This window comes from Dipodomys spectabilis, unplaced genomic scaffold, assembly GCF_019054845.1.
Source record: "Dipodomys spectabilis isolate Male_0828 unplaced genomic scaffold, ASM1905484v1 ptg000018l, whole genome shotgun sequence".
Taxonomy (NCBI): domain Eukaryota; kingdom Metazoa; phylum Chordata; class Mammalia; order Rodentia; family Heteromyidae; genus Dipodomys; species Dipodomys spectabilis.
In genome coordinates this window covers 17,222,314-17,238,671 of record NW_024870695.1, presented here as the reverse complement: position 1 = coordinate 17,238,671, position 16,358 = coordinate 17,222,314, and the positions used below count along the sequence as shown (strand labels likewise).

Genomic DNA, 16,358 nt, shown 5'->3' with positions numbered 1-16,358 from the left:
AGATCTCACACGTATCACGGGACTTATTCATCCTACCGACTCCACCCCTTTCCTCTCCAACTTCTCAACTTTCCACTTACCCGCTCCGCCTCCCTTCCAAGAGAAGACAGGATAGGGGCGGGAGTCTGCAGCCTGGAATTTGCTAGTGTCAAGTTTTCTGGGAGCCAGGAAACCCACCCCAGTGTTTGGGAAAATGCAAGATGTGGCAGGCGTTACCGTCTTCCTCTCCAGATCTCTTCCGCACTTCCTGTTTTGAGGCTAACTCGGGTCACGGTGGTCTTACTTGAGAACGTCTTTAATGAATCCTTCAGTCAGTCTGTCTCCTAGTTATTTCCCCTCCGTCCCACCTCTGCTTTTCATTTTTCCCAGTCCGGAATTCTCAGTCCGAATGGGTTGGAATCTCGACGGAGCCTTTCCGGTTCTGGCTGCGTGACCTTGAGCGAACCACAACTTTCTAAGGCCTAGTTTCTAGGTCAGGGAAACGGGGGCCAAAAGTCAACCGCACACCTATTTTGTGATGATTAAATGAGAAAGCGCTCAGAGAGGGGTAGAAAAGCAGAAAGGGCGGGAGGGGGAAGCAAGTCTCCGCCGGCCAGCCCCTCTCCTGGAGCCCCTCCCTTCCCTTTGGGAGCGTCTAGAAAATCCAGCTCGCGGCTGACACTTCTCCCCCACCGCAGCCCCCGGCCTTTCCCTTTGGCGTCGCGCCCGTCTCGCGGCGCCGGGTGTTGACGTCACAGCTTTGCCTCAGCCCGCTCACGCAGACGCCCGTCCCGCCCCCGGCCGCGCCTGGCCTCCCGCGGGGCCCCGCCCACCGGGCCGACGCGGCGCCGGCCCCGCCTCGCAGGTGACGTGTACGGCGCGCGGCCCGGCCGCCCAGGCAGTTGGTGCAGCAGCGGTTGGGGTGAGTGCGCTCACCCCACCCCTCCCCTTCTCAGGCCCCGGGCCCCCCCCTCCCACCCTACCCCGCCGGGCCCAGCCCCAGCCTCAGCCGGGCCGGTCCCGTGCGGGCCCGTGCCGCTCCTCAGCCGGCGACGCCCCCGGGCCGCCCGCCCGCCCGCCACCATGGAGCTGGAGGACGGTGTGGTGTATCAGGAGGAGCCCGGCGGCTCCGGGGCCGTGATGTCGGAGCGGGTGTCCGGCCTGGCTGGCTCCATCTACCGCGAGTTCGAGCGGCTCATTGGGCGGTACGACGAAGAGGTGGTCAAGGAGCTGATGCCACTGGTGGTGGCCGTGTTGGAGAACCTGGACTCGGTCTTCGCCCAGGACCAGGAGCACCAGGTGGAGCTGGAGCTGCTGCGGGACGACAACGAGCAGCTCATCACCCAGTACGAGCGGGAGAAGGCGCTGCGCAAACACGCCGAGGAGGTGAGGGCCGGCGGCGGGGGCGGGGCGGGGGCCGGGGTCCGCAGCCCGCCTTGGGGACGCGAGGCGCGCCCCCGGCCTTGTGCAAGGCCAGGCGAGCCCGAGGCCGGGTCACCTCGGGGACCCCGAGACCTCAGGACCTGGCCTGAGGCAGGCCAGGGAATGTCAGAAGGGAGTCAGGTGGGAGGGAGGCCAGGCCCCGCGGAGGAAGCGACCGGCGACCGCCTGGCACGGAGGCACCTGGGGTTGGCCGAGGGCGGGGACTTGAGGGTGTTCTGGTTGGTTCTCGTTGGTTGTTTGAGGGAAGTTTCCGACCACCGCAGGATGGTCTGATGGCGGCACAAACTTTTCCATCGGGGAGGGGGCCACTTCAGTCCTGCCCATCTGTGTGAGCTCCGCGCTGGTCCCAGTACCTTTCCAGGGAGGTTGCTGCTACTGTGGGAAGTTAGCGATCTCCCTCTTTCGGTCAGTTGCTTCTTGACATTTTAATCCTGTTGAGAAAGAGGTCGTATTTTACGTCTCATGTACCTGGTTTAACACTTTGTCAACCGCTTGGGTCTCGGATAACAACGCTCAGTAAATCCTAAGCGTATACGCCGTTTTATTTGATTGCTATCCCACACCCAGGCATTCCTCCCTATCAGGTGGTAACCTTGGACAGTTCCCTTCAAAAATCCCTCTATTTATAAAGAGGACTGGGGTGGGGGCGGGTTCAGTAGATGTGAGTGACAGTTGCAGCACTTTTCCCATATGAGTTTGCTTCTACTCTGTAGTTTACCAGGTGCATTTGGCCGGCTGTTAAGTCTAGCAGATGAGCAGTGACCTCGGTGCTTTCACATTGAGGTTGTGAACCTTTGAGGTTCAAAGGATACATCTGGGGTGCAAAGGATAGGGATAGGTCCTTTATGGGAGTCAGGGATTTTAACTTTCAGGTGACATTATTCTGTTGAATTTACCTAAGGCATGTGGAGGGCCCTATTTCCTACACGTCTAGCACACTAGGGAAATACATGGTGATTGAAGGGAGCCTAAACAGTTATCAAAAGAACCACATGTCGTTTTTCAGAAATACTCGAAAAGTTCTTAGGATGTGAAGTTTATTTACTAGCTTATTTCTGAATAGTAACACCATTTGAGCTTTTTTTTTTTTTTTGTCCGTCGTGGGGCCTGAAGTCTGGGCCTGGGCGCTGTCCCTCAGCTCTTCAGCTCAAGGCTAGCACTCTACCACTTGAGCCACAGCGCCACTTCCGGCTTTTTCTGCTTATGTGGTACTGAGGAATTGAACCCAGTGCCCCATGCATGCAAGGCAAACACTCTACCACTGAGCCACCTTCCCAGCCTCCATTTGAACTTTTATTTTTGCTTTGTCACAGGTACCTTTGCCATCTAGGTACCTTTTCTTCCTTGGTTTTAGCTTGCTATGAGTGATGAGTTTTAGTTCTGATTTTGTGACCTATTTGTGGTCACAGAAGGAATGTCATCGAGTTTTCCAAACATAATTAACTATTTCCAGAGTATTTATAGGCATATGAGGGGGGAATGTTGGAAAACAAAGATCACAACCTGCACAGGTTATTAATACTGTTTACAGAACAGAGGTCACGTATGTTTTTAAGAAGGCTTGTCACTTGTTCATGATCATACAGGCCCTTTCCAGTATGTGAATCTGCATGGAAGAGACTGGGAAATTAACCATGTAAGCACACAGGTGAGAAGTAGGCCTGGCCTGATCTATCACCTCAGGTGTTAAAAAAATAAAGCATCTTACACTCCCATCAGTGTACATAAATATGGGCAAAATGCCAAAGTCACATGTGTCCATAAAACTGTCTGCCACAAGTTATAGAATCAGAAAACTAACTGCTAGCCTTTAAGTTTTATATTAGTTCCTTAAGTAAACAACTTTTTAGAAATAGGTTTCTTTATAGTTTATACTCTTTCAGTCACATCTATAAATTTTTTTTTTTTTTTGGGTCCGGTCGTGGGGCCTGAACTCTGGGCCTGGGCACTGTCCCTCAGCTCTTCAGCTCAAGGCTAGCACTCTACCACTTGAGCCACAGCGCCACTTCCGGCTTTTTTCTTTTTGTTTATGTGGTGCTGAGGAATCGAACCCAGGGCCTTGAGCATGCAAGGCAAGCGCTGTACCACTGAGCCACCTTCCCAGCCCCGACATCTATAAAATTTTTTTTAAGTTAAATATTTGGTTATGACCTAGGAGTTGAGAACATGGATGTAATTCTTGATGAACTAACCTCCTAACTTCAAGTATAAAACACCTTCATTGTCAGTGTTCATGTGAATTCATAAACCAAGCTTTTCCTCTACTTGTAAGTGGGAGTAAATTCTAGAGTGTTTATGCCTTTAACATAAGGACCAAGGGTCTACTATTATAGCAGAAGTGCCTCAGAGAGAGTATTATCAGCAAAAATAATTTGAAAGTGTGGAAATTATCCATCACAAGAGTGCAAAGTAGATTCTGAACACCTTTATGGAAATTTAGGAAGGTAATATAGTTGATGAGAATGTTTTAGGAGCCTGTGAGGTGCTATAATCTCTTGCTTGTAGAAATTGTCGGTGAGGAGGTGAAATGTAAACTTTATTATAATGGTAGTATAACTTGAATATACTCCGTGCTTTAATTTGAATTTTTTTGTGTGTGTGGAGTTAGTTTACTGTATTAGTAGTTCTTTAAAAGCATCCTAGGGACTGAAGATGTAGCCTAGAGGTAGAGTACCTATCTAGCATTCTAGTGGTCTTGTGTTCAATCGTTATTCAGTACTGCAAAAAATAACCACCACTAGAAAACAAACAGTAATCTCACCAACCAACAAACCAAAACACAGGGGCTGAGAAGGTGGCTCAGTGGTAGAGAGCTTGCCTTGCATGCATGAGGCCCTGGGTTCGATTCCTCAGCACCACCTAAGCAAAAAGAAAAAAGCCGGAAGTGGTGGTATGGCTCAAGTGGTAGAGCGCTAGCCTTGAGCTGAAGAGCTGAGGGACAGCGTCCAGGCCCAGAGTTCAGGTCCCACAACCAGCAAAAAAAAAACCACACACACAAAAAAACCCAAAAACACATATGTGAAGTAGCGCTGTTTTTTTGTTTTTTGTTGTTGTTTTTTTTTAAGTAGAATTGTACCAGTTTTAAGTGTTAATCAAAATATTATCCATCCTTCCACCCACCACTATCTCTTGTATGCTTCTGCCATAGTTTTTCCATTAGTTAAGCCCTGTGGGATACCTTTGCTCAGGTTGCTCCCTTGCCATGTAGTGCTTTTCTCTGATATTTACCTGATTGGCCTCCTCCCCCTCTTTTTCTTTCCCTCTTTTTTTTTTTTGGGTCCAGTTGGGCCTGAACTCTGGGCCTGGGCGCTGTCCCTCAGCTCTTCAGCTCAAGGCTAGTGCTCTACCACTTGAGCCACAGCACCACTTCCGGCTTTTTTCTTTTTGCTTAGGTGGTGCTGAGGAATCGAACCCAGGGCCTCAGGCATGCAAGGCAAATGCTCTACCACTGAGCCACCTTCCCAGCCCCTTTTTTCCCTCTTCTCCATTCCTTTCTTTCCAGATTTGCTTTATTTGTTTATTTATTTATTTATTGGTGAGGGTCCTAGGGCTTGAACTCAAGGACAAGGTTGCTTAAGGTTATCCGTCTACCACTTAAGTCACTTGGGGCTTTTTGTTGGTTAATTGAGCAGTCTCATAGACCTTCCTTCCTGGACTTGTTTTGAACCTCTATCCTCGTATCTCAGCCTCCTTGGTAGTCAGGATTTACAGGCTTGAGCCACTAGTGTCTGGCCTGTTAGTGTTTTTTTTTTTAATACTTTTGTTTGTACAAGTTATACGATAGGGGCTTGAGATTGGGTCTTGTTATGTGCCTAAGCTGTTCTAGAAACAACTATATAGGCTAGGTTACCTTTAAACTAACAATCTTTCTGCATCGGCCTCCCAAGTACTGGGATACAAGCCTTCCCTCATCACACCAGCTAAATTCTAGTCCTATATTCTATACCTGGGTGTATGACTATAATTCCAGCATCGGCAAGGCTGAAGCAGAAGATCTCAACTGGGAGACATGGTGAGACTCACTTGGGAAAAAAAAAAAGACATGGGGGCTGGGCTCAGTGGTAGAATGCTTGCCCTGCCTGCCTGAGGCCCTGGGTTCAATTCCTCAGCACCACATAAGCAAAAAGAAAAAAGCCAGAAGTGGCGCTGTGGCGCAAATGGTAGAGCGCTAGCCTTGAGCTGAAGAGCTGAGGGAGAGAGCCCAGGCCCAGAGTTCAGGCCCCACAACTGGACTCAAAAAAAAAAGACATGATTTGCTTTAAATTTTTCATGTGTGTGCTGGTCACTGGGCTTGAACTCAGTGCTGGGTGTTGTCCCAGAGGTCTTCTACTTAAGGCTAGCACTCTACCGGTTCCAATTCTAACTTTTTTTCTGGTTAATTGGAGAGAAGAGTCTCATGGACATTCCTGCCTGAGCTGGCTTCAAACCACAATCCTCAGGTCTTAGCCTCCTAAGTAGCTAGGATTATAGGTATGAGCCACTGGAGCCTGGTGATTTCCTTTAATTTTTTTTTTTTTTTTTTTTCCTGGTCTTGGGGCCTGAACTCTGGGCCCGGGCACTGTCCCTCAGCTCTTCAGCTCAAGGCTAGCGCTCTACTACTTGAGCCACAGCACCACTTCTGGCCTTTTCTGCTTATTTGGTACTGAGGAATCGAACCCAGGGCCTCATGCATGCAAGGCACGCACTCTACCACTGGGTCACCTTTCCAGCCCTAATTTAATTTTTATTTTCATTTTGCCAGTCCTGGAACTCAGGGCCTAGGCACTGTCCTTGAGTTTCTTTTGCTAAAGGCTAGCAGTCCACTACTTGAAACACAGCACCACTTCTGGATTTTTCTGTTGATGTGGTACTGAGGAATTGAATCCAGTGCTTAATGCATGCTAGGCAAGCACTCTACCACTAAGCCACATTCCCAGCCCTGCTTTAATTTTAAATAGAATGTTCCTGGAAGGAAGGCAGGGAGGGAGGTTTGTTGTTTTATTCTGGAAGTAGGCTAGAAATTTGGCTGCAAGTAATTTTGTGGCCTTATCACTATTGTCTTTAAAGGGAGAGTTTGTTTAGTATCACTGGGTAAAGGGAGCTTGCACAAAAAATGAAGATATATTAGTCTTCATTTTTTTTTGTACAAAAACATAGAATATCTTTCTAGGAACAATGTTTTGTGATTTTTTTTGACTGCTTTCTTTCTTTTTTTTTTTTTTGGGCGAGCGGGACCAGTCGTGGGGCCTGAACTCAGCCTGGGTGCTGTCCCTCAGCTCAAGGCTAGCGCTCTACCACTTGAGCCACAGCACCACTTCCAGCTTTTTTTTTTGCTCATGTGGTGCTGAGGAATCGAACCCAGGGCCTCATGCATGGAAGGCAAGCGCTCTACCACTGAGCCACCTTCCCAGCCCCTGACTGCTTTCTTTTTGTATTTTGTTGCTTAGGAAAATAGAATGATTAGAGATGAGAAATACAATTGAGAATTATTGTATATTAGGTTTCCCTCAGTGAATCAGCAGTTAAAGCACTTACAGAATTACTTTACTTAGATTGTTAATCTGATTATTTTCTTATAAGTGTATAAACATGCTGGCCTCTGGTGACTTACACCTGTAACCCTAGCTTCTCAGCAGGCTGAGATCTAATGATCTTGGTTTGAACTACACCCAGCAAGAAAGCCCTCGAAACTCTTATCTCCAATTAACTACCAAAAAAGGCCAGAGTGGAGCTGTGGCTCAAGTGATAGAGGGCTAGTCTTGAGCAAAAAAACTCAGGGACAGTGCACAGGCCCTGAGTTCAAGCCCAGGACCAGCACAGGCACAAAAAAAGAAGTATATAAACTTGGAACTATATAGGCCTTGACATTCAGTATTCTCCTCCACCCCCAATACTGTAGCTCTTAGTTATTCATAAAAGAAATCTTGGGGCCAGGTACCAATAGCTCACACCTGTAATCCTAGCTATAGGAGGCTAAGATCTGAGGATTGGGGTTCAAAGCCAGCTAGGGTAGGAAGGTCCATGAAATTCTTACCTCAAACTACTCAGAAAAAGCTGGAAGTGGCTCTGAGCTCAAGTGGTAGAGTTCTAGCCTTGAGCAAAAGAAGCTCAGGAACAGAGCCCAGGCTCAGAGTTCAAGCCCTAGGGCTGGCAAAAAAGGGGGGGGGGAGTGAGAGGGAGAAAAGAAATAAAAAACTAGGGCTAGTGGTTCATGTTTGTAATCCTAGCACTCCAGAAACTAGGCGAGGATATTGAGACTTTAACATCAGCCCAGTCAGCCAGGCACCAGGCACCAGTGGCTCACACCTGTAATCCTAGCTACTCAGGAGGCTGAGATCTGAGGATCATGGTTCAAAGCAGCCCGGGCAGGAAAGTCTATGAAACTCTTTTCTGCAGTAAACCGCCAGAAAACCGGAAGTGGCGTTGTAGCTCACGTGGTAGAGTGCTAGCCTTGAGCTGAAGAGCTCAGGGACAGTGGCCAGGTCCAGAGTTCAAGCCCCACTACCAACAACAACAACAACATAAAAGATCAGCCCAGTCTACATGGCAAGTTTAAGACCAACATAGCTACTCAGGAGGCTGAGATTGAAGGATTGTGATTCAAAGCCAGCCCAAGCAGGAATGTCCATGAGACTCTTATCTCCATTCCAGTTAACCAGAAAAAAGCTGGAAGTGGAGCTGTGGCTCAATTGGTAGAGTTTGAGCCTTGAGCAAAACAGTTCAGACAGTCCCCAGGCCCTGAGTTCAAATCCCTGGACTGGCACACAAAGCAAAGAAAATATGTTTTTTTTTTTTTTGGGTCCGGTCGTGGGGCCTGAACTCTGGGCTTGGGCACTGTCCTTCAGCTCTTCAGCTCAAGGCTAAGGCTCTACCACTTGAGCCACAGCGCCACTTCCGGCTTTTTTTCTTTTTGCTTATGTGGTGCTCGGGAATCGAACCCAGGGCCTCATGCATGCAAGGCAAGCGCTCTACCACTGAGCCACCTTCCCAGCCCCAAGAAAATATGTTGATAGATGATGATAGTCAGATGACTATCCACAGTCTAGATTCAGTAGTAGCTTTATTTATCTGTTTATCGGGCTGTTCTATACCCCCATACAAGTGTACACACATTTTTTTTTTCTTTTGGTGGTACTGAGGTTTGAATTCAAGGCCTCTTCACTTGCCAGTTTGCCACTCTAGCCATCCTTCCAGCCATACACATTTTTGGAACCATTTCAAAGTAAATTGCAAATACAACATTTTACCATTCAGTATTTAACAGTTATCGCCTAAGAAATGAGAACATGCTTCCATCTATCCATTGTATTATTTACATTTGAAAATTTCCAAATATAAATCTTAATTTTTTTCCTCCTTCCCTCCTCCCTCCCTTCTTCCCTTCCTCCCTCTTCCCCCTCCCTCCCTCCCTCCTTCCTTCCTTCCTCTCTTTCTCTCTCTCTGTCTGTTCTGTCTCTCTCTTTCTCTTTTCTCTTTCTCTTTCTCTCTCTCTTTTTTTTTTTTTAGGTCCAGTTGTGGGGCCTGAACTCTGGGCCTGGGCGCTGTCCCTCAGCTCTTCAGCTCAAGGCTAGCACTCTACCACTTGAGCCACAGCGCCACTTCTGGCTTTTTTTCTTTTTGCTTATGTGGTGCTGGGGAATCGAACCCAGGGCCTCATGCATGCAAGGCAGGCGCTCTACCACTGAGCCACCTTCCCAGCCCCTTCTCTTTCTCTCTACTGGTCCTGGTGTTGTCTCTGAGCTTCTTTTGCTCAAGGCTAGTGCTCTACCACTTGAGCCATTGCTTCACTTTTGGCTTAAAAAAAAAAAAAAAAAAAAAAAAAAAAAATATATATATATATATATATATATATATATATATATATACTTGATTGGAGTTAAAAGTCTTACACACTTTCCTGCCCTGGGCTTTGAAACATGATCCTCAAATCTCAGGCTTCTGAGTAGCTAATATTACAGGTGTGAGCCACTAACATCCAGCTAAAACAAATGTGTGTGTGTGTGTGTGTCTTTCTCTCTCTGTGTCTCTGTGTGTCTCTGTCTCTGTTAGTCCTCTATCACTTGAGCCACAGTGCCACTTCTGGCCTTTTCTGCTTATGTGGTGTTGAAGAATCAAACCCAGGGCCTCATGTATGCAAGGCAAGCACTTTACCACTGAGCAACCTTCCCAGCCCCTCATTCATTTATTTTTGCAGTATAGAAGATTGAATTCCTTTGAGCATATTAAACAAATACAACTTGTTTTTGTTTTTGTTTTGGTGCAAGTTCAGAGTTCAAGGCTAACTTTTACCAATTGAGCCACAGACAGCTCTACTTACAGGCTTTTGGGTGCTTAATTGGAACATCTCATAGACTTTCCTACCTAGACTGGCTTTGAATTTCATTCCTCAATCCTCAAATCTCAGCCTCCCTGACTGGGACCGGCATCACTGTCTTTTGTTTTTCTCATATATATATATATAAAAGATTATATATATATATATAAAAGATTATATATTATATATATATATGTATGAGATTAGCCCCCCCCCCCCCCCCACACACACACACCCCACCCCATACACTGGATCTTGAGCCCAGGATTTTTTTTTTTTTTTTTTTTTTTTGGGTCTGGTCGTGGGGCCTGAACTCTGGGCCTGGGCGCTGTCCCTCAGCTCTTCAGCTCAAAGTTAGCGCTCTACCACTTGAGCCACAGCCCCACTTCTGGCTTTTTTCTTTTTGCTTATGTGGTGCTGAGGAATCGAACCCAGGGCCTCATGCGTGCAAGGCAAGCACTACTATTGAGCCACCTTCCCAGCCCCAAATCCAGGATATTTTTGCTTAAGGCTAGGACTCTATTTTGGGTAGGTTTTTTTTTTGCTTTTGGTTTTATTTTCGGTGGTTTTGAGGTTTTGTCAGTTGGCCTCTAACAATGATTCTCTGATTCAGCCTCCTGAGTAGCTAGTGTTACAGGTGTGAGCCACCAGCTCTTGGCAAGAATTTTACCTTTTGAAGTTCAGACAAAAAAATAATTTTATTGTAATATTTCCATACGTTCATGTTCATATAATGTATTTGGCCAAACTTACCTTCTTCCTAGCTCTGTTCTTGCCTTTAAAATTTCATTTACTCTTTCTGCCTTTTTTAAAAAAGTGACTGGAAGGAATTTCATATTTCTCTAGTTCTACCCTATCCCATTCAAAAATAGTCAGCTATTTAATAGATAGACACAGTTGCTGAGAAAGAACTAATACTTATTGAACAAAACACTGTTTTAGGCTCTGGTGATGTAGTCACAAACAAAGAAGAAGGTAGCATGAGCTTTCTTGAAGTTTATGTTGTGATGAAGAGTAACAAAAAGAATAGATTACAGATTGTGAAAGTTCCTTTGACCCCCAGATTGTTTTCATCTTTCTTTTTCAGGTTGTAGTTTCTGATAACCTTTAATTATCTCTTCATGCTTTAAAAGTGAGGTTGCTAAAAAAAAAAGAGGACTGGAAGCTTTGTATGCCAGAATGTATTTTGCTGCCTGCTGGGAACTCAGGTTTCTGTAGCCCATCGTCTTATAGACATTTGAGTTCTTCCAGAGGACAGTCTCATTGTGGGGTGGGTGGTTGATGGAGTGGTAGATAAGTCCAGTTATATACGTTATGGGAAGCTGCATGAGGTCAGAAACTGGAAGGGCATTGTCAATATTACTGTTTGGTTTTTAGACTATCAGTTAATACCTCTTTTTCCATTTGAATTTCTCCTGGCCTGGTTTTGTTCCTACCCTAAGATCTCAGGTTGAATTTTTTCAGAAAACAGATTTCTATGTGGGTAACTAAGGAAAGCTACCTGGCTGCCCTGGGATGAGTCTGGGACATAATAGGGATATTACTAAGTAATTATTTGAGATTTTGAATCACCTCTCCTGTTTTCAGCCTCATCCTTAGCTCCATATCAGTTCTTTGGCTGTTAGAGTTTATATAGTATGGATCTATAATTTACTTATCCATTACCTACTAAAGAACACTTGTTATTTTTCAGTTTTGAACAGTTACATATAACATGTTTATTCCTATACATGCCTTTTTGTTCATATTTATTTGCCTATTTTTTTTTTAACAAAAAGGCAGTACTGGAGCTTGAACTCAACTTTGTGCTCTCACTTACCTTCTTAGATAAAGGCTGGTGTTTTTCCACTTGAGCTAGTGTTTTGGTAGTTACTTGGAAATAAATCTCTTGCATTTGTCTGCCAGATCTGGCTTTGAACCCCAATCCTTAGATCTCAGCCTCCCAAGTAGCTATGATTATAGGCCGATACCCAGTCTTTTTATTTATTTATTTATTGTCGGTCTTGGGGCTTGTACTCAGGGCCGGGGCTGTCCTCAAGGCTAGTGCTCTACAACTTGAGCCACAGCAACACTTCCAACTTTTTCTGTTTATGTGATACTGAGGAATGGAACCCAGGGCTTCATGCATGCTAGGCAAGTGCTCTACCACTAAACACATTACCAGACCTGGTTTTTTTTTTGCTTATGTGGTGCTGAGGAATCGAACCCAGGGCCTCAGGCATGTAAGGCAAGCGCTCTACCACTGAGCCATCTTCCCAGCCCTTTTTTGTTTTTTTTTGGTCGGGGCTTGAACTCTGGGCCTGGGCACTGTCCCTCAGCTCTTCAGCTCAAGGCAAGCGCTCTACCACTTGAGCCACAGCGTCACTTCTGGTTTTCTGGTGATTAATTAGAGATGAGTCTCACGGAGTTTCCTGCCCTGGCTGGTTTTGAACCTTGATCCTCAGATCTCAGCCTCCTGAGTAGCTAAGATTACAGGCAGGAGCCATTGGCGCCCAGCTTGTTGTTGTTGTTTTTAAAGCAGTGTTTAGTTCCCTGGAGAGTTCTGTCTGACGTTACATCAATGTTGCTGGCCTACCAGCTGTTGAGAGGAAAGGGGGTCTTTAGTAGAAGATGTGCTTATATATTATACATGCTAAAAATGCCCATCCACAGATTCTTACTCCCACCTCACTGAAAGAATATAAATTAGTATGTGAGCTAGAGACAGTAAAAGGCAGAGATCTGGTAAATTGCTATTCTGGGAATAAATAGCCAGAATTTCTGGATGTCTTTGTAATTTGAAAAACTGTTGCCTGCCCTCCTATCATAATTTTGTTAATGTACTGACCTCATGATCTTGCTAATGCTTAGCCAAGTGTTGTAGAGAGTTAACACTTTATAAAATCATATCACATCTTACAAGAGATTAAGTTAAATCAGTTATGCATGTCCATAGATATAAGCATTCAGTTCTTTTTAAAATTTATTTTATTATTATTATCAGTCATGGGGCTTGAACTCTGGACCTGGGTGCTGTCCCTGAGCTCAAAGTGAGCACTCTACTACTTGAGCCACAGTGCCACTTCCAGTTTTCTGAGTGGTTTATTGGAGATAAGAGTCTCAGGGACTTTCTTGCCTGTGCTGGCTTTGAACCATGATTCTCAGATCTCAGCCTCCTGAGGCGTGAGCCAGGGAGGCCCTACTTGCTTACTTGTTTGCTCCTTCCCCCCCTTCTTTCTCTTCTTTCTTTCTTTCTTTCTTTCTTTCTTTCTTTCTTTCTTTCTTTCTTTCTTTCTTTCTTTCTTTCTTTCTTTCTTTCTTTCTTTCTTTCTTCCTTCCTTCCTTCCTTCCTTCCTTCCTTCCTTCCTTCCTTTCTTCCTTCCTTCCTTTCTGTCTTTCTGTCTGTCATGTCTGTCGTGGGGCTTGAACTCTGGACCTGGGCGCTGTCCCTGAGCTCTTCAGCTCAAGACCCATGCTCTATCACTTGAGCCACAGCACCACTTCCTTAAAATTTTATTATTTTTGTTAGTACTGGAGTTTGAACTCAGGGCCTTGTATTTGCTATGCAGACACCCTACCATTTTAACTATGCTCGCTCTGCTTTCACTGGCTTCCCCCACCCCTTCTTTTTTTTTTTTTCCCCTTCTCCTTCAAAAAGTCTCTGGCTAGGATAAAGCCTCCAAATCTCATCTACAAAACATAGACAACGCTCTCTCTGCTTTCACACACTTTTTTCTTTCTCTTTTCTCCTTCAAAATGTTTCTGGGTTGGGCACTGGTGCCTTACACCTGTAATTCTAGCTACTCAGGAGGCTGAGATCTGAGGATTGCAGTTCAAAGCCAGTCCAAGCAGGAAAGTCCATGAGACTCTCATCTCCAATTAACCATCAGAAAAACTGGAAGTGGCACTATGGCTCAAGTTGTAGAGCACTTGCCTTGAGCTGAAGAGCTGAGGGACAGTGCCCAGGCCCAGAGTTCAAGCCCCACAACCGACATAAAACAAAACAAAAAAACAAAAACATTTCTGGCTAGGATAAAGCCCTCACATCTCATCTATAAAACAGAAATACTGTTGTAGGCAATTAGCCATGCCCTCATGGTTCACACCTATAATCCTAGCTACTTAGGAGACAGACCTAGAGGATCAAAGTTTGAAGCCAGTCCACACAGACAAGTATACTAGATGACATCTTTGATTAACTAGCAAATGTCAGACTGGAGCCATGGTTTGAGTGGGTGAGCACTATGAGCAAGAAAATGGAGCCTCAGTACTGGCACAAAAAGAAAAGAAAAGAAAGTGTGATCATGTACAAATTATAGTAATAAAAAGAAACCACCTTGCCAGGGGCTGGTGGTTCATGACTGTAAGCTACTCAGGAGGCTGACATCTAAGGATTATGTTTCAAAGCCAGTTTGTGCTCTAGGCTAGTGCTCTACCACTTGAGCCCAGCTCTACCTTTCAATCTGTAGGTGGTTAACTGGAAATAAGAGTCTCACCAAACTTTCCTGCCCAGGCAGGCTTTAAACCATGAGCCTCTGATCTCCACTTCCTGAGTAGCTAGGATTATAGGCATAAGCAACTGATCTCAGATAGTGAGTGAGTGAGTGTGTGTGTGGGGGGAGGGGAGGGGGGTAGAAGATGAGTATGTGTGATTTATACATTTTTACAAAAGTTTCAGGTTAATTCAGAAAGTATTATTTGTTCAGTCATTCGTTCAAAAATATTTGAGAACCTGCAATATACTGTCATCATTCTTCAGGAGATATAATAGTAAATTAAACAACTGTCCTTGAATTAATCATGGAGCCTATACTCTTAATGTTGAAAGGCATATAATAACTAAGCTAGATGACTGAAATGTGTAGCATGCTGGATGGCATGAAGTGTTCTGGTGAAAATAAAAAGGAAAGGGGGATAGAAAAATGGGGGTAAGGAACAAAGACAAAGGAGACGAGGAAGGGAGCAACCCATTCCAATATGTAGAGGAAAAGCAGTGGGAAGCCACGTGCTAAGGCTTGGTGTTGGGGGAATCCAGCCGGAGCTCAAGTCAGAGAATAGGAAGTAGTGGGTGGGATTTAAATAGGGGTGACATCAGAGGCCTAAGAGGGTGGTAGTGATAGATTGTAGGACCACGTTGGCTATGGTGTAAGAGTTGACAGTCAAGAGTGCAAACTGTCAGAGGGTCTTGTGCAGAGAAAAAAATACAACTCTTCTTCCTCCTCTTCTGCCGCCCCCCCCCCCCCCCCCCCCCAGCAGGGTTTGAAATCAGGGCCTGGTCTTTCTCAGCTTGCTTGCTGTACTGGAACTCTACTACTTGAGCCACACCGGCCTCTAGCCCTATTCCTTTTTTCCCCCCTCCCTGTTTATTTTGAAGATAGGAGTGTCATACTTTCCTGTCCAGGCTGGCTTCCAACTGTGATTCTTCAGATCTTTGCTTCCTAACTAGGATTACACAGGTGTGAACCACTTGCATCTACTGTGACTTCATTTTTAAAGAATTCCCCTAACCACTGACTTGAAAATGCATGATAGAATGGCAGGAGTGCAAGTAAGGAGGTAATTAGGAGGCTATTGCTGTAGCAGTAATCCAGGCAATAGATAATACTGACACAGATTAGAGTTGTGTTGGAGATGAGGAAAAGTGGTTGACCCTGAGGTAGCTTTGATGATGGAATGGAAATGAGATATTAGGGAAAGAAAATAGCCAAAGTGACTACAAAGTATTTGGCCTGAACAGTTGGCCACAATGATTTAAGAGGTGAGAGAAGTCAGGAGAAAGAGCAGGTTTTGACATGTCAAGTTTAAGATGCTTATTAGAGTCCAAATGAAGTTGTGCAGTAGACTGTTGTACACACAAATCTGAAAATTAGGTCTGGGCTGGAGGTAGAAACTTGGAAGCTGTCAACATAAAGTTAGTATTTAGAGCTATGAAATGGATGAGATCATCAAGGAATTAAAAGTAAGCAAGAAGCTGAATATAGTGGTATATACCTATAATCTCATCTACTCTAGCTACAGAAGCAGGAGGATCCAGATTTCTAGGTCAGTCTGGGCAATATAGTGACGCTTTGTCTCAAAATAAGTAAATAAGAAAAATAAAATTTAGAGGCTGGGAAGGTGGCTCAGTGGTAGAGCGCTTGGCCTTGCATGCTCGAGGCCCTGGGTTCGATTCCTCAGCACCACATAAGCAAAAAGAAAAAAGCCAGAAGTGGGGCTGTGGCTCAAGTGGTAGAGTGCTAGCCTTGAGCTGAAGAGCTGAGGGACAGCGCCCAGGCCCAGAGTTCAGGCCCCACGACCGGACCCAAAAAAAAAAAAAAAGAAAAGAAAAGAAAAATAAAATTTGTCCAGGGACAAATATACAAAGGTGATTAAGTTTGGGAGAAGAGGTATCACCAGCAAATATCAAGAAAGGAACAACTAGTAACTACTAGGGAAACAAGGAAAAGTCCTAGAAGCCACATGAAAAAAGAAGTGTCACCAGAAAAGAGCCACCAGGCACCGGGGGCGCATACCTGTAATATTAGCTACTCAGGAGGCTGAGATCTGCGGATCAGTGTTCAAAGCCAGCCAGGGCAGGAAAGTCCATGAGACTCTTTATCTCCAGTTAACCATCAAAAAACTGAAAGGGAGCTATGGCTCAAAGTAGTGGAGCACTAGTCTTGTC

At 45.3% G+C, this 16,358-nt stretch overlaps 1 protein-coding gene and 1 non-coding gene across 5 annotated transcripts in view; one reads left to right on the top strand and one right to left on the bottom strand.

The window, feature by feature from the left end:
- The first annotated feature begins 879 nt into the window (after positions 1 to 879).
- The window catches only part of Spag9 (sperm associated antigen 9), a 128,543-nt gene continuing 113,064 nt past the window's right edge, over positions 880 to 16,358 (top strand). For 3 of the 4 annotated variants that reach the window (XM_042670800.1, XM_042670791.1, XM_042670784.1), the window contains exon 1: positions 880 to 1,365. In XM_042670800.1, coding sequence (XP_042526734.1) covers positions 1,063 to 1,365 — 303 coding nt within the window. In that variant the 5' untranslated portion in view covers positions 880 to 1,062. The remainder of the gene's footprint in view (positions 1,366 to 16,358) is intronic. The other variant, XM_042670779.1, reaches the window with a different exon arrangement.
- On the bottom strand, positions 9,028 to 9,092 carry Trnaa-ugc. Its single transcript has one exon. It is a non-coding gene; the product is annotated as a tRNA-Ala (tRNA).